Genomic DNA, 25,877 nt, shown 5'->3' on the forward strand with positions numbered 1-25,877 from the left:
GATTTCAATAAATACGACGTCCTTTTTACATCACGGACACCCTTTTTAGCGCGCGGTACAGGCGCGGCTCACGATAAAAATCACACAGGGGGTGACACATGGGCTACGTAACAACGATGTAAAGCCGATCCATCATCGGTAACATTACAGCAGCCAGAAAACTTCCCTCCTGACTGACTGACGTATGAGATTTAGTCACCTGTTGATTTATATTGGAACATCTACCCGGGAAGTGGCCATTTATCAATCAGACTTCGCCACAAGTGACACAAAGTCACTACGAACTTCTTCAGTAAAGACATACTGAATCAAGATATTTTTTAGCGAGCAATTAATCAAGAATACGGAAAAATGAACGGGATTGTAGTTGCAGTGGTTTTTGCAGTTTGTAATGTGATTTCAATCAATGGACAATTTATTCCACAGGGAGGATTTGGTTTTCCACCAAATGCAGGTCCAAATCAAGGATTTCCTCCAAACGCAGGACCCAACCAAGGTTTTCCACCAAACAACCAAGGATTTCCTCCAAATGGGCCAAATATATTACCAAATGCTGGAGGTTTTCCTCAAAATAACGCTCAAGGATTTTTTCCCAATGGACCAAACAATCAAGTTCGGCCAGGGAGATTCCCACCTATAGGTAAGCAAAAAATAAAAATAGGTTCAAATTTTACAGTGATGGTATGATAATGCTAATATTTATATTTTAATATAAATATTAATTAATATATAAATTAATAATATATATTTTTTCCAATTTGTTTGTTCTGTATATTAACGGTGTTACCTATTTTTTACTTGGTTACCGTAGGACCGGGTCAGAGACCAGGAGTCGGAACAATTGTGTCTGGAAACAACTTCATTTACGGAACCTGTTACTTTAACGAGACTGGTTCCAACGTCAGAGGCAGAGTGGATATCAGGCAATTGGTAAGTCCCTAAAAATAATTGTTCAAGAACGAGATTCCTTTCTTCTTCTCCTTCTTCTTCTTTGGATATTTTATCAAGGAATTGTCTGTATCTTATATAAATCTCCTTTTCGAATTATAGAGAACAGGCGGACCCTGTCAGGTGCGTGTTCAGGTCGTCGGTCTACCCCCAAGCCTGATGAGTGACACCGAACATGGAATTCACGTGCATGAGTACGGAGATCTTGGAAGAGGGTGCTATGCCGCTGGACCTCACTACGATTCAGATTCATTTTCTTTTCATGGATCTCCAAACAACCTTGGAACGTAAGTTCTCTTATTAAATAGCTTTAAGAATATGTTTAAAGTGAAAATGCAAGATATTTTTTTTTAAACGTTTAACTTTGAGAATCTTTTCAACATTTATCAGGATGTTCTTGGCATTAGACAATGTGCATCTATTTGCCCATTGCTTTATATATAAAAATTTTATTTTATATTTTAGTGGTAACAGTCATGAAGGAGATATGGGCAATCTTCGACAGTCTAACGCTGGGGTCATTGATGCTGAACTAACATTACCACTCATGACTCTAGCTGGGGACCTAGGAATCGTTGGTCGAGCCATCGTGGTGAGTAAACCAATCAGTTTTGTTTTACCTGGTTATAAAACACAATCTTACGTATGATATGAATAACAAACGTAATGCTGGCGGTTATGATTTGATATAATTTGTCCAAACGGAAGTCATGCAGCGCCTCGGGGTATCGTGTGTTGATCCAGAGGGAAAGGCAATTCATTTTTCGTGTAAATAGAGAGTCATTTTTTCACGATTTCGCAAATTTTGCATGACACATTTCTGCGGCCAACCATTTAAGAAAACAGATTGAAAACTTAGAAATATAAAAACATGCACGATTATATCAAGATTTTTCTCCCAGCATGCGGTATATTAAATGAAATTAATTTTACAGTTCACACTTATCACAATATCAGGGAAATACTAAAAAAAATCCAATATTTTAAAAATAATTTCGAAATATAAATATTAAATGACATCACCAAATACTAAAGATGTTTTCATTTTTTTTTATCTGTAGCTACATGAAGGTCGCGATGATTTGGGACGAGGCGGGAATCCCATGAGTCTCCAGACCGGAAATGCCGGAGCTCCAATCGCCTGTTGCACAGTAGGCCTCTCTGACGCGTCAAACTGGAACAGTCCCTTTATTCCAAGTTCTAATGGTGGTCTTCAAAATACTGCAGCAGCAAGTGGCCAGTTTTCTTCGTCAAACACACAGTTTAATTCGAATCCTAGAGGACAACCAGGAACCGTACCAGGAAACACACAAAACCAGCCATTTCCTGGAAATTTCCAAGGGAAGTAATTCAGACACTGTGGTTGCTATAGGTGAAGTTGGGTAATAAATCAATGAAAACACGGGTATTTGGTGGTTTATTGACATCATCCTCGGCAAATGTGATAAATGCAATGTGAATCTTGTGCGTGTTGTGATGTTATTTGATGTGTATCTCAGAGAGAGAGAGAGAGAGAGAGAGAGAGAGAGAGTATTTATTGTTTATTGTATTGTATTGTATATTGTAACACTTTTTATGACTTTAATTTTTCTACAAATAAAAATATGAAACCTACATTTAAAGCTTGCTTTAATTATTTCGTTTCTGCTGTAGAACTGATATCGGTAATATTTTATGTACAAGGATTGAAAAAAAAAATTCTGTTTAAGTCTTTTATATTCATCATATATGAATTTCCAAATTCTTTGATTTAAAGATTAAATTACTACACTTCATAGTTTCAAAAATTGTTTATAGAAGTTCATGAAAGTACATATATATGTATATATGAAGTTCCTTAGCAGATTCGGAAGTACCAACGACTTTTTTCTTGAGTGGTACTCTGCCCGGGGGGGGGGGGGGGCGGAATCTTAGTATTTTAACTACTTTACTTTTAAGAATTGGCATCCATTAGGAAAAATTAGGTACTAAAAGTTAACATGGACTGTGCTAATTTTTTTCCGAAAGAAAGAAAATCTTTATATTGCCTGACGTCAGTTTATATGAAGAAAATGCATTTTTATGTATTTTCAACTCGTTTATTTAATAATATGTCTGTATGCTATACAACTAACCAAATTTAAACATGGGCATACAAGACGTTGTATATCCCCCACTCGGAGCAATGAAGACGAAAGAATTTCAATTCAAGTTAGAATATTAATTTTTGACTTGTATGCATTGTTTTCATTATAAATTTCACAATGGAAGTCAATATTGTGATTTCATTCTCTTAACACAACAAGTTTAGGTTTCCAAATTAAGCTGCACGCCGTTTTTTGCCTAAATCTTGAACCATTCACCGTTCCTAATTGCAAAATTAGGTATGAATGGGTCCTAAAGGTACTTTTATTTAAAGAATAAGTTTATATTGATTTATTAAAATGGAGTCTAGACCCATCATGGGTCAAATTTGTGATTTTCACCAAAAACGTTTTACGTTATCAATAATTGTCAAAGAGTTTAATTTATTCACACATACTCCAATTTCAACGCAGATCAGTGTGATAGGCGGAGGCTCGTAGTCCATCCTTCTCCATGGAGAGGGTATTCGAATCGTATAGACGGTGTTTTATTTTTAATTCATTTGCTTTTAAGTAAAACATGTTTTGCTTTTTTATTGGATTATTATAAAACATATCTAAAATCATTTATATAATGACAACAATTACGTATTGTTCATAATCTTTTCACATAATGTCGGATAAAAATAGCGCTAGCACATATATGAGATCATGCTGTAGTGCTAAGAAAGCATCAAATAAAACAGGCACGTAGCATCAGGGGGGGCCAGGGGGGGCCTGGCCCCCCCACTTTTTCTCGCAGCAACGATTTTTTTAAAATTTACATATAAAAAAATGAATTATAATGGAGTTGGCCCCCCCACTTTTTTGGAAGTTAGTAAAAAATTGATATGAAAATTAGGAAATGAGTACTCAAATTGAAGGTACTCCCCCCCCCCCCCCCCCCCCCACACGGATTAGGAATTTCATGATTTGGATTTGGAGAGAAAAAATATTTGGTTGGGAAAATTTTTTTTGGAAGTATAGTTGAGTCTACCCCCCCCCCCCCCCCCCCCCCTACGGATTAGGAATCTCATGATTTGGAGAGAAAAAATTTTTGGTTTGGAAAATTTTTTTTTGGAAGTATAGTTGAGTCTACCCCCCCCCCCCCCCCCCCCCCCACGGATTAGGATTTTGAAGATTGTTGGAAACTTTAAATTTCCCTTATTATTATAATTTTTTTTTTTGGCTTGTGAAGATTTTTTGGATGGGTCTGGCCCCCCCACTTTCAAAAACGATGCTACGTGCCTGCTAACAGCCGCAGTATCAGCATGAAGATTTTAAATATTATCGCCACTAATTCCTCAAAGGATGCACTGATTCAGATATGAACACTTCAGTTATTATAACATTGAAGAGAATGTTGAAGAGGTTTAATTGGATACATACATGTACATGTTTCATTTTTATTTTGTTTCGTAAAACCACATCCAGGGGACCCCTAGCTGGTTCATGTTTTTGTTACTTAGTGATAATGACGATGATGGTGCTTATATGAACGTGGTTGGGATGATGATGATGATGATGATGATGACGATGATGATGGTGCTAAAGAAGACGACGACCTTGATACAAGAATTAAGTAGTCGTATAACGAAAACATGCTTACAGCACAGTATTGTACAGGGCATTGGCCTTTTAATTGTATTACATACCGGTACGTACATATAGCTATTGTGGAAATGCTCAGTCGAACACAGTGTTAGTTGGCGCAATATCCTTGAGGAGGATATAGTACATATGTATGTGTGTAGAACTTATGAAATCGTTGAACAGTTTTTTTTTTAAAAGTGTATACATAAATTTATATGGACCGGAGTGACTTAAAAAAGTGAAAAAGAAGCAATGTTTTTATTTGTAGATTTTGTTTTTCTGGTTTAAAAGGAGAAGATGTGATATACATGTATACCCGCCCGTGCACACTGGTCATTCGGTAATTAAAAAATATCTATAAATTAAGATGTATCACGTCTATCATATTAACATATTTAAAAACTTACAATCTGCATACTCGAGGTTTTTGTGTCATTGTTATAACTATTTTATAAGACTCACAATTATTTTAAAAAGTCACACCGTCAGCGAAATATAGTGTAGTGGACAATTTTATTCTGTGAAATTGATAAGATGAATGGTTCTCACGCCACACTCTTAGGCATATGATTGGCCCACGAGTCAATGTCCATGTAGGGACTTTATGACCATGCAAGGAAAACTTATTTGGGGGTTTGTCCTTATTTTCAAATACCATTGGTTCAAATTTACATAATTGCATATCATTAACCTTGAACCCTGGACATGCTATTATGATCTAAAACCCGAAGAAGAAAACTGCAAGCCGGGATGTAGGTTTTCGTTAGTTTTTTATATTCATATTCAAGAATAAACCGAAATTGCATCTTTAAAGCTAATATTATAATCTACACGCTTTATATCCACTTCATCATATAAACAGATAAATTAATGGTAGCCTTGTTTGGAGTTATGTCATTCTTTATTCTCTAATGTTATTGGTTAATAATAGTCATATTTTAAATGTTACCAGAGAATTTAAGTAATATTGGACCCTTGCATAATTCTTAAGTATCACGTGTATCTTCATTATTTATCTTGTGGGCATATAAACATGTTTACGATACTTTACCCCTCAATGCTTGTCTATTATAGTTTACGTCATTTAGCGGAACCAATTCCGCAACCCGTTTAAACTGCCTGAGACGCCTTGGTGTTTGAAGGTCCTGTTGGTCAATGAAGAAAAACAAGAAGGAAATTGTCTGACAGTGATTTTTTCTAGTATCAATCGCCTCATACAAGATGTACCGAATTCGGTGTGTTTCTGGTATCGGGAAAAGGGGTCGCATAAATACCCAAATAACACAAACGCACGCGAGTACGGGAGCGCAATTCGCAGTTGTAAAACGGTGGACCTCGTCCCTGGACAAACTTTATCCAAGGCACGACAACTTTATTGAAAGACACATTGGGCCTAATGAAGTCGAGAAGAAAGCGATGTTGGATTTCATAGGCATGAAAGTAAGTTTATTCTCTTTTATAATTTAATAGTTTATTCTCGTAGTAATCTGCAACGATGTTGTTTACGTTTTGTATGCATATTAGGTAGGGTCTATATACGCATGATACGGATCAGCTGTTTTTGTAACCTTGACATCCATATTGCGATTACCTACATATTCTTATTCATACGTCTTATCAGATAACCCATGCTTATTTTTATATTTTATAAATATTAAATGTATTTGTTTTTATAAGCAGCTGTTGAACAGTTATTTATTATTGGACTAAAGAACTTGACAAGAGATACATATTTATAACACTAACTGGCTAGGACCAAAATAATTAATTGTCCATATCCAAAAGGGATATAATATTGCAATGTAAAAAATAAAAAAGATTTATTTTGCCAACCAAAAAAAAAAAAAAATGTACCATATGGAAGACATAAAATGTAACTTAAATTCTTTTGGTTTTAAAAGTAACCCTACTCTTTGCGAGATTAATTGATCAGTAGATCCAAAACTTCTTGGGAATTGATTTATTATACCCCCGCTCCGAAGGAGAGGGGGTATACTGTTTTAACCCTTGTGTCTGTCTGTCCGTTTGTCTGTCTGTCCGTAACAAAAATTTCTGTCGCATTTATCTTGGCAACTATTTATCGCAGATGCTTGAAATTTTTACACAATATTTGTATAGGCATGCCATATCGTGGGATAAATTTTTGTACCAATAAGACATCAACTTCCTGTTAAATGACGACTGTTTATTTTTAGCAAAAAATTTCAAACAAATTTTTGTCAAAGAATTCTCAGCAACTGTTTATCGCAGATGCTTGAAATTTTTACACAGTATTTGTATAGGCATGCCATATCGTGGGATATATTTTTGTACCAATTATACGTCAACTTCCTGTTAAATGATGACTGTTTATTTTTAGCAAAAATTTTCAAACAAAATTTCGTCAAAGAATTCTCAGCAACTGTTTATCGCAGATGCTTGAAATTTTTACACAATATTTGTATAGGCATGCCATATCGTGGGATATATTTTTGTACCAATCGGACGTCAACTTCCTGTTAAATGAGTGTTTATTTTTAGCCAAAATTTTCAAACAAATTTCCGTCGCAGATTTCTCAGCAACTATTTGTCGCAGATGCTTGAAATTTTAACACATTATTTGTTTTGGCATGCCATATCGTGGGATATATTTTTGTATCAATCGGACGTTAACTTCCTGTTAAAAGAGTACTTTGTTTATTTTTAGGCAAAATTTTCAAACAAATTTCCGTCACAGATTTCTCAGCAACTATTTATCACAGATGCTTGAAATTTTTACACAGTGTTTGTTAAGGCATGCCATATTGTGGGATATATTTTTGTACCAATTGTCAACTTCCTGTTAAATGAGTACTTTGTTTATTTTTGAAAGCCAAAATTTTCAAACAAATTTTCCTCAAAGATTTCTCAGCAGCTATTTATTGCAGATGCTTGAAATTTTAATACACTATTTGTTTAGGCATGCCATATTGTGGGATATATTTCTGTACCAATCGGATGCCAGCTTTCTGTTAAATGTCGACTTTGCTTATTTTGCATATTCACATCAAAGCGGGGGTATCACTTGTGAGCATTGGCTCACAGATATCTTGTTTTTTTAATGTATATTATGCAGATTAATGTAACAAAAATTACTCAAAATATTTTCTCTCCATCTTTTGCACTGTTTAGTTTTTATCTTGTTTGAAAGTTATATATACCCCAAATGTGCAATTATATAACTAAATTGATTGATTTGTCCTAACCTGTTTAGGCTATAATGCCATTGTGTACAAAATAAGCTTTACATTATTGTATTATTAAATATAACATGCAACAACATTTCATAACCAGTTTTTATGTAACCCTATTGTTTGGGAGATTGAATCTTAAGTAATTAATCCATAACTTCTTTATCTGACACAATTATTTTCTTTTTTTATTTTCTATAGTTGAGAAAATAAGAAATTCTCTATATACATGGACATCAAAGACGGGGCAAACTTTAAAAAAAATGTTTAGTTTCATCTATGTAATATGATACATGATCGATAATTTCACTTTGTTTTGCACGTTAAGTTGAAATATTTACAATTTCCAGTATCTTTGTCTGTTATATAAGTCACTAAAAATTGATTTTATAATGTATTGTCTAATACAAATCATTGATGACTATTTTAATATTTAATCATAAAAGTGCTGATAAGTAATAAGGAAGCATTCTTTGAATATGACTTGTATAATGAGGTGATCAAATACAGTCAGGTGTGATGAAATCTATTATATTTTAAAGCGCTTTGGTCTTTATTGGAATTGATCATGGTAACCCCTGACTGTTTTTGCTCACTTTATAAAACTCTAAAAATGACTCCTTATTCCTTAATTTCAACAAATACTGGTCATTTTGAATATGTAATATATTATAAAAGAAGAAGAAAAAAATCTTACTAAGAGTAGTTAATCAATATTTGAATACTACATATACATTAACTTTCTTGTTTATTGCATACAATTGCAGTTAACCTTATTAATATTAAGATTTATGATGAAAAAAAAATCATTATTAAGTTATCATCTAGTGCTTGAAAATCATTGGATGCCTGCAAACCAATTTTTCTTATTGCATTTTGGTACATGTATTTGAAAACAGAAAAACTGAGAAAATTTTTTAAAAAAAATTGCTTAATTGACTTTTCACACTACTTTGAACTACCATTGCAAAATATATGTGTATGACCCATTTCATTGAAATGAACATATCTCATATTACTCATTAAAATATTGACTAATGTGGGTTGAACATAGTTAGAAAATGAACTTAATAATTAAAGGAAACTTTCAATTATACAATCATATGTACATAATACATGGACATGAAATTGTTGTTAATTACTGATGCAGTCGTAGGCTAACTCTTGTAATAAGAATCCAAATGGGTTTAATGTGACGTCACATACAGGTGTTAAGAGTGAAAACTGGCATTCATGATAACAATGCACATAATCATAAACTAGCTATCAATGGCTTGAGATAATATTGAACCATTTGATATACTACTGGTACATGAGTTAGTACTGAAGAAGCCAATTAAAATTTTTATGTTTAATGTTACTGTAGAAGCACATTATTTATTCATTTTATCATAGTACTGATTTCAAACCATCCCAACAAAATTACAATTTTGAAGGTATATATTGCAATTAAATAGACAATGTATATAATTATAGGACTGGTTATATATATAGAATATTTGGAGAGATTTTCTTTTCCTTCCCTGTACCCTCTGACTTTGTCTCTTACTTTGATCGTCTAATACACCTGGTACCAGTGGATATATTGGGCATTAAAACAACACTCTCTGACTCTTATTTCCATAAATGTTAAATGTATTAATCCAAATCAGAGAGAGAGAGAGAGAGAGAGAGAGAGAGAGAGAGAGAGAGAGAGAGTTGACTGGAAAATTATGTTGTGTTTGAGAAAGAACTGTATATGTTAACCATTTTAAATATTCCACTAGTTAAAAACATTTGTTGATTTTTTTTTATTTACAGACCATCGATGAGTTGATTGTCAAGGCTGTGCCAGCCAACATTTTGATGGACAGAGAACTGAATCTAGATGAGCCATTAGGTACCGTATATATGATGACATGACTGAATTATTAATTAGTGAATGTAAAAATCCATGCCATTTATCCCCTTGAGAGATCTCACTTCAAACAACAGCCAAGTATGAGTTGCCAAAGCAAGTTACTGTAAATATTATTGTAAATTTAAGTACTCTGTAGTTTGAAAGGCTTTTAAAAATTTGTTGGGTACTCGTAGGTCAGTGGGCAAAATTCCCAATCCCTTTAAATATACATGCACATTTAAAAAATAATATTTTGACCTTAATATGATAAAGAATTACTTCATTCTAGCGCACCGATCTAACTTGATTGATGTCTGTTGTTGTTTGAGGTGGGGTGGGGTGTCAGAAAAAGGTCATAAAAAAATTATTATAATGCTGGATCTTCCAAATTCCAAATAGTTTTGTTGTAAACTTACACAAATATCCAACATGGTGTATTTACTGATACAAAATTACATCTAAGATTGAGAGACAAAAATTTAAAGTGCATTAGAAAGGGACTGTATATGTACCAGTATACAACTATACTTGTTTACCTGTATAGCAATGTCATCTATTCAATTTGTCTGCATCCAGCATTGAGAGAAAAATTCCAAAAGCTCCCTTTAAAAATGAAATTAATGGCTGATTAGTCCTGATTTAAGGATTTAAAAGGGGGAAAAACATCTTTAGGACTTTTCTTTTACTATGCACAGGTGAGCTGGAGTTGATCGAGAAACTAGAGATGATGGCCAATAAAAATGAAGTCTGGCGCAGCTACATTGGGATCGGCTATTACAACACATATACCCCTCACACCATACTGAGAAATATTTTTGAAAACCCTGGATGGTATGGAATTTGTTATTTCTAGTTATGGCGATTCATAAATTTTTCTATGCAATCATTCAAAGCACTTGGCAGTGCATATGCATATTTTAATGGAGCAGATAAATGTAAATTATTAGAATGTTAATTCGATAGATTCCAGATGTCAATAATTGCAATTTCTTAAAGCTCTGAAATCAGGCCATTTTTGATACCTTTTAGTTCAGGGTCTTTGACCACAACTATTTCAATATGTTTTAACACAGGACCACCCAGTACACCCCTTACCAGGCAGAGCTGGCACAGGGGCGACTGGAGAGTCTGCTGAACTATCAGACAATGGTGGTCGACATGACAGGCCTCCCCATCGCCAACGCCTCACTGCTGGATGAGGCCACAGCTGCAGCAGAAGCCATGGGACTTTGCTACAGGTAAGAGACGAAGAAAACTTTTTAAGGCCAAGAAAATTATTAGCAACTAGCCCTCTTTTGAATTGTGTGATTTACCAGTAAATGCCCCCTGGATGTTATTCTCAGGTCACCATTAAAGCCTATGGGTCTCTTGTTAGTAAGTTATATTTTAGTAAACTTAGTTGTGATTTCAAAACTGATGTGATAATTTTTTTCAATTTCAGACACAATAAGAGAAGGAAGTTTTACATAGATAAACACTGTCATCCTCAGACCATTGGTGTAGTGGAAACTAGAGCAAGGTAGTTCAAGGCTTTAAATGTTTTTGGTGTTACACATGAATACAAGATTTTATTTACCGGGTTTTCCAACGGAAAAATCCGGTTATTAAAATGGTGAAAAGGGCGGGCGGGCGGGTGGGTGGGTGGGCGGGCGGGCGGCTGCCAAAAGGGTACCTTCATTGTACGGATAACTCCTCCTACAGTTTACAAGATAGGAAGTTGTTCTTTTGCAGATCAATTGTACATATATCAGAGGTGTGCATATTGCTAGGATTTTGATTTCTGATAATTTATCGAAAAAATACCAGCTTTTGAACTTAGTCATCTTTTGGCAAAATATTGCATATAGGGTACCCTCATTGTACGGATAACTCCTCCTACAGTTTTCAAGATAGGAAGTTGTTCTTTTGCAGATCAATTGTACATATATTAGAGGTGTGCATATTGCTAGGATTTTGATTTCTGATAATTTATCGAAAAAATACCAGCTTTTGAACTTAGTCATTTTTTGGCAAAATATTGCATATAGGGTACCCTTATTGTACGGATAACTCCTCCTACAGTTTTCAAGATAGGAAGTTGTTCTTTTGCAGATCAATTGTACATATATCAGAGGTGTGCATATTGCTAGGATTTTGATTTCTGATAATTTATCGAAAAAATACCAGCTTTTGAACTTAGTCATTTTTTGGCAAAATATTGCATATAGGGTACCCTCATTGTACGGATAACTCCTCCTACAGTTTTCAAGATAGGAAGTTGTTCTTTTGCAGATCAATTGTACATATATTAGAGGTGTGCATATTGCTAGGATTTTGATTTCTGATAATTTATGAAAAAAATACTAGCTTTTGAACTTAGTCATTTTTTGGCAAAATATTGCATATAGGGTACCCTCATTGTACGGATAACTCCTCCTACAGTTTTCAAGATAGGAAGTTGTTCTTTTGCAGATCAATTGTACATATATCAGAGGTGTGCATATTGCTAGGATTTTGATTTCTGATAATTTATCGAAAAAATACCAGCTTTTGAACTTAGTCATCTTTTGGCAAAATATTGCATATAGGGTACCCTCATTGTACGGATAACTCCTCCTACAGTTTTCAAGATAGGAAGTTGTTCTTTTGCAGATCAATTGTACATATATTAGAGGTGTGCATATTGCTAGGATTTTGATTTCTGATAATTTATCGAAAAAATACCAGCTTTTGAACTTAGTCATTTTTTGGCAAAATATTGCATATAGGGTACCCTCATTGTACGGATAACTCCTCCTACAGTTTTCAAGATAGGAAGTTGTTCTTTTGCAGATCAATTGTACATATATTAGAGGTGTGCATATTGCTAGGATTTTGATTTCTGATAATTTATGAAAAAAATACTAGCTTTTGAACTTAGTCATTTTTTGGCAAAATATTGCATATAGGGTACCCTCATTGTACGGATAACTCCTCCTACAGTTTTCAAGATAGGAAGTTGTTCTTTTGCAGATCAATTGTACATATATCAGAGGTGTGCATATTGCTAGGATTTTGATTTCTGATAATTTATCGAAAAAATACCAGCTTTTGAACTTAGTCATCTTTTGGCAAAATATTGCATATAGGGTACCCTCATTGTACGGATAACTCCTCCTACAGTTTTCAAGATAGGAAGTTGTTCTTTTGCAGATCAATTGTACATATATTAGAGGTGTGCATATTGCTAGGATTTTGATTTCTGATAATTTATCGAAAAAATACCAGCTTTTGAACTTAGTCATTTTTTGGCAAAATATTGCATATAGGGTACCCTTATTGTACGGATAACTCCTCCTACAGTTTTCAAGATAGGAAGTTGTTCTTTTGCAGATCAATTGTACATATATCAGAGGTGTGCATATTGCTAGGATTTTGATTTCTGATAATTTATCGAAAAAATACCAGCTTTTGAACTTAGTCATTTTTTGGCAAAATATTGCATATAGGGTACCCTCACTGTACGGATAACTCCTCCTACAGTTTTCAAGATAGGAAGTTGTTCTTTTGCAGATCAATTGTACATATATAAGAGGTGTGCATATTGCTAGGATTTTGATTTCTGATAATTTATGAAAAAAATACTAGCTTTTGAACTTAGTCATTTTTTGGCAAAATGTTGCATATAGGGTACTCCATTTCACTGGATACGGGTTGACATGGATTATGGATACAGTTCACATTAAAGAAAACACGGTTTGCTGTCACATTGACAGCTTTTCACTTGTTCAAATATTCTTTAGAAAATGTTAATTGTGCATGACTCTTGATGTTTTTTTTAAACTTGTAAGGTATGTAGTAGTTACCTTATATAATATTGACGGTTATGTGCAGATACCCGATGGGCGTGGTCATTAGGACACGAGGGAGCGTAGCTCCCGAGTGTCGTTATGACCACGCCCATCGGGTATCTGCACATAATCAACAATATTATATGGGGTAAGTTACTTGTACCATAGTTTACGATTATTCATTATATCTTATTATCATATTAATATCAGAAGTGCACTTGCCTCTAAACAATACGTAGCCAATGCATTGGTCTTTATATATATGTACATTCTACTTCGTGAATTTCCAAAATGACTTTCTAACCCCTACAAAGATTAAGTATTCTTAATTTTTCTTAAAAAAGTCATAGCCCTAATGAATGGATCGACTTTACATTGTTATATTTTTATTTCATATTCATTCATTTTCCGACTTATAGTATCGATATTTGCTTCAAAAAATTAAACTTATTAACACAATTTCATATGTATGAACCCCAAATTGTGCAATGCTTCTGTTTAAACAATTGAAATTTAAATTGATGAAGGTAATTAGTTTTTTAAAATCTTATTTGATACTCTGTATCAAAGTATGTTTTTTAAAAGTGGCTGAAAAAACATGTACATATATATTTTGAACAAAATCAATCAATAAGCAAAAAAAAATATTATTTGAGAAATGCATGTCGGGAAACCGTGAATGGTTAATGCCAAATTCGATTGGATACCGCTATTCACTCTGTCCCCAAAACAAGTTTTCTATTTAAACGCTTTCCTATCACGTGATTGAATTTCTATAAAACCTTTAAACAGGATACCCCTATTTCATTTAACACGCGATTCTCTACTTGTCCGCACACATGGAGAGGAATATTAAAATAGAGTCTTTCTGACAAAGCCACTGCCGATATTGTTTTGTCTCGAGCTAAAAATGAGATTTTTACGACAAACTAAGTCAGTCGAGTCACTTATCCGTATTGAGTTTTGGCAGTTTTGATCTGGAGGAAGTTCTTACTGTGGAGGGTTATTGACGTGCTAAAAAACAACTTTGTTGATGTTGTTTTTACTCGAGATAGTGGGCGGAGTTAAAAAAAAAGGTGTGGGGTATGTACAAATAACCCACACTTTTAACAATAGAAAACTCGCCAAGCTATGGTACAATCTCAAGATGTCAAATACAGTGAAGCTTATTCGAGTTTCAATGCAAAGGTCTTCAAATCTAAGTCCCCTAGTCAGTTTAAAAACCAATGGCCTATACTGACCAAATAACTAACTACATGTATTAGGAACATTGTCATATTGAACACAGCTTTCATTTTGTCATAATATTTAGAGGGAGTTTGGTGAGTTTGAGAGAATGTGATATATACCATTTATTTTGTAGGATGGCATAAATATTCCCACTAGTTAGTACGGCAGTAAATACTTATGACCCAAACTTTTTGAAATGTAGTCTTAAAAATCCAAAATAACTCTCCTTATGGTACAAACATGCTTGATACATATTTCACACAACTGTGTTTCAGCATAAGTATTTCTGCGTAGCATTCATGGTCAGTTATTGAATTGATTTCAGTGCATTAGGAATTGATGTTATCCGGCTGGATTGGAAGGATATGGATTTCTCCAACAGGGATATCTCCGGAATTCTGATTCAGTATCCGGATACTGATGGACACGTCCATGACTACATGGAACTGGTGGACAATGCCCACGCAAACGGAGTTAGTAGCCATTTACTGGGTGGCCAACATCCACCACGGTTAATGTATATGAGGAGTGTACACAACATTTTACTGTCTTTTCATGGGATGTTGCACACGATAGCGTCATGTATTTTTTCCAGACCCTCGTGACCTGTGCCACTGACCTTTTGGCACTGACCATGCTGCGCCCCCCGGGGGAGTTTGGGGTAGACATTGCCGTGGGGTCCAGCCAGCGATTTGGAATTCCGATGGGATACGGGGGCCCTCATGCAGGGTTCTTCTCCACTAAAAATGAGTTTCTCAGACTGCTGCCTGGCAGAATGATAGGTGTGACAAGGTATGACTAAACTGAAATGGCTTAGAAATAAAAGAAGGAAAAAGAAACTGAGCCATCGAAATTGAATATACATTATTTTACTTTAAAACAAAATTTAAAAGGTAATTTAAATAACATTGCTGCAAAATTACATCATCATCTTTTTTCTGCATGGATTGCCACCTTTATAACACATATGAACATCAATGAAAAAAATAAAATGGGATTAAACAAATATCCAGGTACTGTATCTTATTGACAAAGATTTATACGACTGTTTATATGACTATAAAACTCAGCAGAGCAAATTGCACAAAAGTTTGTCATTGATCGCACTGGCTTGATCCAGTTTTGTCATTTGCTTTTTCATCCTCTATTGACTACTATAATTTGTTTTCCAATGAAATTGAGGAAATACGAAGTGGATAAAAATACATTATTTTTGTAAATTTGGTATTGCTCAGTTTACAAGCATTTTGTTTTAAACTTTTCATGTTCAAAATGTTGTTCATTCATTACAGAGATGCAAACAACAAAGAAGCCCTCAGGTTAGCTCTACAGACGCGCGAGCAGCACATCAGACGAGACAAGGCCACCAGTAACATTTGTACCGCCCAGGTCAGGGGAATTTTTACCCTTAAGACAACTGCTAACCTTAATATTGATGCACTCTTTTACAATGCGCAAATGAAATTTTCAGGGAAACTTTCACCGAATGATGTTTATATTTACACAAATTGAGTGCATTTTAATGGATTGTAGGCATTACTGGCCAACATGTCTGCCATGTATGCTGTTTATCATGGACGAGCAGGGCTGAAGCATATAGGCAAACGAGTTCATAATGCAACACTCATCCTTGCTGAAGGTTTAGAACTAAATTGATCATTTTCTCAGAACTTGGAACAACAATTAGTTGGTCATGCATGCATGTCCATTGCCCTATTATACCCTGTTTTTCATGGTGATATAAAATAGTTTCTACAAATCTGTCACCTAGCTGTGTCATGAAACAGTTTTGTAATTTATCCATAGCTTGTAAACTGCTTTGCCATAAAGAACTCATAAATTTAACTTGTTTCCATTTCACATTGTTAGCTGTTTTCTTAAGTGTCATTGCTCTATCCTGGGACCTGGGGATAATTCCAAAAAAAAAAAGAACTTATCTTTATGGCAGTCATAAATCTCATCAGCCTTATGTAACAATGTTATGACCTTCTGAAACAAAACGCTTACTACCTAACAATTGTAATCTCTGTAACCAAAATCAATTTTGAAAATTGTGAATTTATGAATTTTTCCTTAGTTCTCGAGTACCAGTACAATTACATTTGTATTAGAAAGCCTTGAATATTAGGAATTTTTCTTTAACAAATTTTCTATGTTCAATAACAGGAGTGAAAAAGGCTGGTCACACACTGAAAACCAACATGTTTTTTGATACCATCAAATTCACACCAAGAAATGGACAGAACGAAATCATCCATCGTGCCAATAAGCACAGGATCAACCTCCGATACTACTTGGATGGGAGTGTAAGGAATTTATCTTTATTGAGACTACATGTTTCTTAAATAAATGTATATTCAATTTCTGTGTGCAAACAATTAATCTCCATTGAGACTAAATGTTCCATGCATTTTAATTGTCTCTGTAGGTTGGAATTTCTTTGGATGAAACAGTTGAAAGAGAGGACCTGAGGGAACTTTTGCACATTGTCGGCTGCTACTCAAGCATAGTATGAGTGAATTTTTAATTTGCTCTTATCTCTTATGAGTAACAGTTAAAATTGACAGATCTTTTATTTTATATACATTATTCATTTAATAAATATAGATCGTTCATTCAAAAACAGGAAGCTATTGCAGAAGAAATGGGAGCACATCCTGCCACTAGCATAGAAGAAACCGGCTTCAGAAGAACGTCTGACTTCCTCTCACATCCTGTGTTCAACAAGTCAGTAATCAAGTTCATTTCTTTATTATGTAGTTTATATGTTAAATTAATTCAAATGTAACAGATAAAAGCCGTACCGGTACACATGGTACATGTATTTTCATGAGCCACATATCATGAATCCGTGCATAGATGATTTTTACTCACATATTAAGAATAAATTGCGCAAAAAATCTCCTATTATTAAACAAATTTACAGTTTTGTTTTCAATGTTGCACCTGTATTCATTTAGAAATTTGGAATGAATATTATTAGGTACCACTCTGAAACCAACATAGTGCGTTACATGAAACATCTGGAGAACAAAGACCTGTCCCTGGTCCACTCGATGATTCCCCTGGGGTCTTGTACCATGAAGCTCAATAGTACCACAGAGATGATGGTGAGCTTTGATTGTTGTAGTGTTGACAATGTACTAATACATGCACTGTGGTTTCATTAATATTCAAGGGTATCAATTTTTGTGGATAAAGTGAAAATTATAGTTTCAAGGATACGTAAATTCATGGCCAAATAATGAAATCCACGAAAATTGGTATTCATTGAATATTGATGAAAGCACAGCAAACTAAAAAAACCTGTAAAGTCTTGATGCTGATGCTATTGCTGACCTCAGCTTCTATTTTCAGTAACGCAATCTATATATAATATACAATGTATGGTAATACATGTACATATTTAGAAAAAGGTAATGAATTTTCTAAAAATATGTTCTGTTTATTATGTCTAAAATAGTTAAAATTGCATGGGGCTTCTCCAATATTTCATCATTCTTATTAAAACCTTGAAATTGTAAATGTAAAATTTGAAGAAGAAAAAATGTGACCATGTCAAACTTTTAATTTGTATTTTCAATCAAATTTTAGCCCTGCTCCTGGAAAGAGTTTGCCAACATCCACCCCTTTGTTCCCTTGGAGCAGACTCTAGGATATAAACAGATGTTTGAGGAGTTAGAAAGAGATCTGTGTGAGATTACAGGATATGACAAAATCTCATTCCAACCAAACAGGTCAGTTGTTTATTGATTACTTGCAATGATAAAAAAACAATGACAAAAAATAAAATAGGTTGTACCTGTACATGTATCACTGTATTTATCTAAAAGAAATTACTGAATACACAAACAATATCAATATGCCTGTATACATATATTATATATTGATTTAAAACATGACCTCATTTTCTTAAAAACTATATTTAATTGCAAAAATGAAACTAGTATTATACCTTACTCTCAATTGAAACATGACCTACATTTCCTATAAATGGGCTCTATGTTTTGATTGACAGTGGTGCTCAAGGAGAATACGCTGGTCTAAGAGCCATCATGGCCTATCTCCATGCCAACGGGGAGGACCAGAGAACTGTAAGTATTTTGTCCCAACTCAAACAAGATGCTCTCTATGAATTTGAATTCATTCATATCTGGTTTTGAATACTGTACAGTATCTGAATTTTTTGAGGATTGCCATTCGCTCACAGAATATTGTTTTCTTACATAGGTGTGCCTCATTCCAACCTCTGCTCATGGGACAAATCCAGCCAGCGCTCAGATGGCAGGCATGAAGATTCAGCCAATCAATGTAGATAAAAATGGGGCTATTGATATGCGTCATTTACGTGCAATGGTTAGTCATGTACATGTTCATTTTTTTCCCCCTGAATTTGAATGTGATTTAATTGTTGCATTTTTTTCCCGCCTTTTCCCACTATGAAAACCATGAAATTGAACATGAGAGATATGCATACTACAATTTTGAAATATTAAATTCTCTATTAAAAATAATGTTTCAAAAGTTTTCAAATATTATGAATGCAAGTCATTTCGTTGAGTACAAAATTGCTAAATTTTGGAGTTATTTATTACATGCCTCTGCCAGAAAAAAGAATTTACATGCAAGATTTGTAATGAGATTTAACTTGGGTATATAAAATGTTGTCCATAAGTCCTCAATGAATATATAAACAGGTATGTGACAGAGTACAATAAGCCTGGTATCCCTTTTATCTGTAGTGTGAGAAGTACAAAGATACACTGGCGTGTCTGATGATCACCTATCCATCCACTAACGGGGTCTTTGACAAGGAAGTCAGGTATCATTTGTTTCTGGTGCTCATCAGTTCATTTCTTCTAGCTTTTTGCTGAAAATTCCTCTTTATTCATATTTATGACCTCATCATTACAGAGAGATTTGTGACCTCATTCATAGTCATGGGGGTCAGGTGTATCTGGATGGAGCCAACATGAATGCTCAGGTGACATGTTTTTCTGTACATATACCTGTAGTTTTTCCCCATGGTTGATTTTATTTTTTCATTTTCATAATGTGCTCAGATACAGTCTAATCCAGGGCCAGTACATACTATCTTAATATTTGTAATGATCAGGAAGAAAAACTTTCTGATATGAAAAATTTTGCATTTTTTAAAACCAGATGTAAAAAGGGAAATTATTTTTACAATTTACTGTTTTATGAACTAGTATTGTATGTGTTGATGTTATGAACAGGTGGGAATCTGTCGGCCTTCCGACTATGGATCAGACGTCTCGCACTTGAATCTCCACAAAACTTTCTGTATCCCCCACGGAGGGGGTGGACCAGGGATGGGACCCATCGGAGTGTAAGAGAAAAGGCTTAGTAAAAGTGTACTTCTATACTGTGGAGTCATCTTTGTTCATGGGGACCAATGTTCGTGGCTTTCATGAATAACCCTTGCCAACGAATTTACAGCCCAACGAACCTATACATATTCACATGGCTATGTTAAGGCTGTCCGAAGCTAAATATATATCGGAAAATGATACTATTTTAATTATCGAAAAATACTTTAACTGAGCGAGTTTTTTAAACTTTTATTACAAAAATTAACAGTGACATCCAACACTATATTTGATGTATTTTTGTGATGTCATATATTTTTCTTAGGCAAGTGACATGTGTATTCTAACACGGTAAATAATCTATAAAAATCGCATCGGCGCAAGTGAATAATGACATTAAATCAGAAATATTTTTATGAAAAATCCTTCGATAAGTAATGTATTTTGCAGTTCTTGCTGGGGGTTCTTATAAATATTACGTTTATTTGAAATATTGTCAAAACATTTCGCACCGCCATCGAAATTAGGCACATTTTTACCTTTTACGCTCGATTTACACAAAATCGGGTCAATCGGTAGGTTTCCCCCAGCAAGATTCACATTGGTACATGTACTTATTTTCTCTCCCGATTTCAGGTAAAATATCCTAAGATTGTTTTTATCTTTCACTTTCACAAGCTGATTTTTATATGCATATACATATCACCATTCATTAGATACACGTAGCAGGGGGAGTCTCAAAACCATTAGTTTATGAATAGTTATTTACCTATTACGAAGCTTTAAAACTGTTGATTTTTTTATACTCCGTATCGGTGATATTGAATTTAGTATCACTAGTATTTACAACAGTGTCTATGTAAAGGAATGAAGCGGTTTTATTATGCACAATGAATATCACTTATTACGTTACGATACATTCCCTAAGAACGATCGAAAAGAATGCAGATCGTGACGTCAAAGTTAACTATGATGTCATATCTTATGAAGTACAAACAAGTGACTTTCTACATATCGCTGTGAAATTAATCGGGCAGCCTTAACATAGCGGCGCATTTGTTTATTATTTTGTAAAATTATCACAACTACACTACCAACAAAATTACATCCCCACGAACCAGGAAAATGTTGGCCACTCATGAACATTAGCCTCCCCAAATGAAAATGATTACACAGTATTAGACAAGTACTGACAAAAAACTGTCAGTGGCATGTGATTTACGATACTTCTTTGCAGATTGGGATAAATGTGATACTGTTACATGTACTTTTATTGGATACAAGTTGATGTTTAAAACTATCAATTTATATGGACAGGGCTTGACTATATACACTTTCTCTTCTAAGATTATCAATTGACTATGAATTTACAACAACCAAAATTTGGTCACTTTACAGGAAGAAACATCTAGCCCCGTACCTACCCACCCACCCTGTCATTCCTCCCTATGGAACCACTGGACCGGAGGCCAAGTCTTTTGGAGTGGTTTCGGCTGCCCCGTTTGGCTCCAGTGCCATCCTGCCGATCTCGTGGGGCTACATTAAGATGATGGGAGCCAAGGGTCTGAGACACGCCTCTGAGGTGGCTATTCTCAATGCTAACTACATGAGTAAAAGACTGGAGGGATATTATAAAACACTCTATAAGAATGAGGAAGGTGAGTTATTAATATATTGTTTCGATGATTGAGGTTATTTATTGGCAATGTCAGTTGTATGTCAGCTAAGATTATATTCCAGTAAGTATATATATATGATAAATTTCTCTAGTCCAACATTTATTTGAGTGTAAGAATTATATTGGACATTTGAGAGTACCTTTCGATCAATTTGTCATTTGATGACCACTGTGATGTTTTAGGATGCGTTGCCCATGAATTTATCATAGACTGCAGAGAATTCAAGAAAACTGCTGGAATTGAAGTGATGGATATTGCCAAAAGACTACAAGATTACGGTGTGTAATTTCTATTTTCTGTTTTCTCTAATGAGATCTACTTCTATTTATTCCATAAATATGGCTCTGTATACTGTAAATTCTTTATTTTTTGTGAGTACATTTTTCTTAATTCCGCGATTCCACTGTTAAATAAAAATTGCGAGGTTTGATATCATAAAGCTCAAAACTGTCTGAAAAATAAGAGCAAGATTTTAAAATCCGCAAGGACTGCTTCTATCGATTTTATGCGAAAATTAATTCCACGCATTTTAATAAGGAATTAAATATTTACATTATTTGAGTTTAACTGTACTACTTTTTCATTGTTCTGTAATAGGATTGAGTTGTGACTTATTCCATGAACACTGCCTTTATACTCTCATTGTCACTGACAGGTTTCCACTCCCCCACCACCTCTTGGCCAGTGGTAGGGACACTGATGGTGGAGCCCACAGAGTCCGAGGACAAAGCGGAACTGGACAGATTCTGTGATGCTTTAATTGGTAAAATAATGTTAAAATAAGATTATTTTTCTTAAAAACATTTTTCTTTATGCATCTCTGAAGATATTTTTTTTTCTTTATATAACTTTGTATAATATAAGCATTTTCCTCTCGTTATGACAGAAATCAGACAGGAAATAAAAGATATAGAGGAAGGAAGATACGATTCTAAAATGAATCCAATAAAGGTAGACCCAATTTTGTAGCCAATTTATATAATAAACATTTTTTAACAGTTCTGATAAATTCTTATTCATATTTTGTCAAAAATTTTGAAGGATTAATTGTACGTTTTGTAACTACATATATACTGGTATACAGAAGCTATTTGAAAGGGTACATGTGTAAGTTGTATTTTTTTAACAATGGAGGGGATATATATATATATATATTTACTTTTTTTCAATGGAGTGGGTTTTCTTTTTCACAGATGGCACCACACACTCAGGCTGAAGTTCTCTCTTCACATTGGGATCGCCCATATTCCAGAGAAGTTGCCGTTTTTCCTGCAGTATGTTTTTATTTTAATCTACATTTTTCAGCACATTGAAAGGGTTTCAATACAATATTGTTTAATCTTGTTCCAAAATAATCTATCATGTTATTAAATTTTGAGACATTTACAATTGAACTTCATGATCTTTGAAATTAATGAGTCAAAAACATGTACCATTAATATGTTGAAGTATGTTGAAAGTCCCATCCACTATTTCTTTGTGCCTTTAAACCTTGATCTTTGGAATCCTCATATACATTAATGTTTTTTTCACTGCCTTATGAGGTTTGAAAGAACAAAATTTAAATAGATATATTGCATTATTCTAAAGGTTAAATGTACTCTCCATTACAAGTGACCATAAACAGTTTTACATATTCAAGTATTTGGTGTCGAGCTTGATCTTATCTACTTTCAGCCGTTTGTAACATCCACCACAAAGTTTTGGCCTACAGTGAGTCGGATAGATGACATTTATGGTGATCAGAACTTAGTCTGTACATGCCCTCCCATGGAAATGTACTATGAATCCCCTTTTGTTGATGAACTAGCACAACGCAAGGAGAAAGCGAAGACAGCGGCGCGATAGTGTCAGCAGTTCACTGTGATTTTGATTAGGAGTACACTTTTGATAAATGCGTACACTTTCTGTTAAAGTCAGTGATGCATATCTGAAAGACAATTTGTGCTTCAAAGTATTTTTCATATACATTGCTAGACATCTTAGATATATAAGAAAATAAAATTGATGCTTAGGGCATTTTAGATGAAGAAAAATTAGCTCATTTGATAGTGGTTTCTGCTGGATTAATTTAAAAGAAAAGAACGTTACTGTATTACAAACATGAAATCCAGTTGAAGTTGTAATGTATAAAAGGTAAAAATGGAAAGAGTATTTTCTTTTCTTTTTGTATATGATTTAAAGTAGTCATTTTATGAGGAATCAATTTTTCATGTGCATGTATTATATAACCCTATATATTTCCTTTCTTTCTTTATTGATTTTTTTTTTTAGAATCTCCTGTTAGAAATATAATTCCTTACATTTATTTACAAGGATTTTTTTAAAAATTAATTTTGTTAAGATCTTGTATTTTTGTGTGCCTCATTAGGTGTTATATACATGTAACACTATATAATATTTTGAGCAGATTTTTTTTTCTGTTCAATGTTAGCTTGGGGTGGCGTTTTGTATGTACGTACAGGTACTTGTGTACTAGTACTAATTTGGTATTTGGTATTGGATTGAGCGGTACAAATATTTAATAGTTGTATCTTACCTCAGTATAAACATGTATGAAAGTAATATGAATACCAAAATATAGATTTTGATAAACTTTAACATAGATTGCCATGCACTGATCTGGATGTATATGATGAATCTCTTGAAAACTACCCCCCCCCCCTCCTTATAAATACATTGTATTGCCATCCTGATTTTTCTGCATTGTTATGTTATACTTCAGTGCATATTAATTAGCATGAGTTACTTTGAAGTTTTGACTTAACTTTTATTGTCTCCTTTATAAAAGTGCTATTTCAAGAGTTTGTTGCCATTATTTTTTTTTTCTTTTGAAAGATATTACCTTTACACCACCCATGTCTTTCTACAGTATGATGATGCACGATGTATTTCCTTTGTATTATTTAGCGGTACATTGTGTTTTGATATGTTACTCTTATCAGTAACCTAGTGGGGTATTTTGATTTTAATAAACCATGATTACATTTTTAACTGATTCATCTTTTCACATTATTTATAATGAGTGATTTAAAGTTTAAAAAAAGAAGCAAACAAACATTAAATGGGACAAGAAGTGTAAAAATGTTAGCTTCCTTAGTCCTAATATTATGATAAGTATTTGGTTAAAGCATAAATAAAACAGAGAGATTTGCTGTTGTTGGGAATGTCTTTAAAGGAGAAGAGGGCTTTATCAAAGTTTGACAACTCTTGCACCATTCAGAATATAAACATAACGTTATCTGTTGTATGTTTCATTTAATTAGGTTTAATTAATTTTAATTACGTTTAATTATTTCACTATCTGTTTTAGGTTTAATATAAGTCTATTTGTTGAAAATAGGTCAAAATATAAGCTAACGTACACCAAAAAAAAACTAAGAAAATCATGCAAGCGAAATTGGAACACGGTCATAGTGGGAAAAATCGACAGGAAGTCACAACTTGGTACACTTAAACATATTTGATATTCAATAACAATAAATATTTCATAAACAATGCATATTTGGAAATAAACTCTATTCTTTTCTGATGTATCCTATACAATGTATTATACTGTAGATTCCAAATTAAACGCTATGAATTAATATCCGCGTTAAATTGCAAAAAGCAACCCTCGCTGATTTTAAAATCTCGCTTTTATTTTTTTTCAGACAGTTTTGAACTATATGTTATAATAACATAAAAATTGGCTCTCGCGATTTTATATTCTCGCGATCTGATACAAAACAGCGGAAACGCAAAATTAAGTACTGGCCGTCTCGCGTAAAATAAAGAATTTACAGTTTGCACGTTGACAATCGTGAATTAATGTAAATGAAATAAGGGTTTTTGTAAACAGAATATTTTTCGACTATAGTTACCAGACGCCATTTGATATTATATTAAGAGTATGTAAAAAAAACTTCCCCGTTAATTAAAAATATTGATTTTTAAGATAGAAACTAACAAATTTTGATGAACAAGCCGCGTTGCTGGATTTCGATTCCTGTATACTATGTTTCTTCAAATAGCGGCACGATTAATTTAGGTTTCAGAAACCATGTTGAATTGTTATTTTTTCTACAATTTTTATTTTCGAGCTGTGTAACTAAACAT

General features: G+C 33.8%; 2 protein-coding genes across 2 annotated transcripts; both read left to right on the forward strand.

Moving 5' to 3' along the window:
* The first annotated feature begins 189 nt into the window (after positions 1-189).
* LOC105333669 (uncharacterized) lies at positions 190-2,564 on the forward strand. The gene is made up of 5 exons (XM_011436744.4): positions 190-640; positions 812-930; positions 1,051-1,235; positions 1,414-1,540; positions 2,010-2,564. The coding sequence occupies exons 1-5, from the start codon at positions 352-354 to the stop codon at positions 2,295-2,297; spliced, it is 1,008 nt and encodes a 335-aa protein (XP_011435046.2). The 5' UTR covers positions 190-351; the 3' UTR covers positions 2,298-2,564.
* Positions 2,565-5,702: 3,138 nt separating this feature from the next.
* Positions 5,703-24,773, forward strand: LOC105333668 (glycine dehydrogenase (decarboxylating), mitochondrial). The gene is made up of 25 exons (XM_034456420.2): positions 5,703-6,083; positions 9,653-9,731; positions 10,427-10,562; positions 10,805-10,969; positions 11,173-11,250; positions 15,096-15,243; positions 15,366-15,562; positions 16,063-16,159; positions 16,304-16,409; positions 16,937-17,076; positions 17,199-17,279; positions 17,397-17,497; positions 17,754-17,880; positions 18,365-18,507; positions 18,789-18,864; positions 19,001-19,126; positions 19,513-19,592; positions 19,685-19,754; positions 20,008-20,120; positions 21,499-21,758; positions 21,962-22,057; positions 22,435-22,542; positions 22,666-22,730; positions 22,973-23,053; positions 23,457-24,773. The coding sequence occupies exons 1-25, from the start codon at positions 5,865-5,867 to the stop codon at positions 23,625-23,627; spliced, it is 3,063 nt and encodes a 1,020-aa protein (XP_034312311.2). The 5' UTR covers positions 5,703-5,864; the 3' UTR covers positions 23,628-24,773.
* Positions 24,774-25,877: the final 1,104 nt, after the last annotated feature.

The sequence above is a fragment of the Magallana gigas genome, chromosome 7, assembly GCF_963853765.1.
Source record: "Magallana gigas chromosome 7, xbMagGiga1.1, whole genome shotgun sequence".
Lineage (NCBI taxonomy): Eukaryota > Metazoa > Mollusca > Bivalvia > Ostreida > Ostreidae > Magallana > Magallana gigas.

Bases quoted from the DNA above. Each gene is read 5' to 3' on its own strand.
- LOC105333668 (XM_034456420.2), top strand. From the start codon at position 5,865: ATGTACCGAATTCGGTGTGTTTCTGGTATCGGGAAAAGGGGTCGCATA. The intron at 18,865-19,000 runs GTAAGTATTTTG...TTTCTTACATAG, and splicing joins ACGGGGAGGACCAGAGAACT to GTGTGCCTCATTCCAACCTC. The intron at 19,593-19,684 runs GTATCATTTGTT...TCATCATTACAG, and splicing joins GTCTTTGACAAGGAAGTCAG to AGAGATTTGTGACCTCATTC.
- LOC105333669 (XM_011436744.4), top strand. From the start codon at position 352: ATGAACGGGATTGTAGTTGCAGTGGTTTTTGCAGTTTGTAATGTGATT. The intron at 1,236-1,413 runs GTAAGTTCTCTT...TTTATATTTTAG, and splicing joins TCTCCAAACAACCTTGGAAC to TGGTAACAGTCATGAAGGAG. The intron at 1,541-2,009 runs GTGAGTAAACCA...TTTTATCTGTAG, and splicing joins TCGTTGGTCGAGCCATCGTG to CTACATGAAGGTCGCGATGA.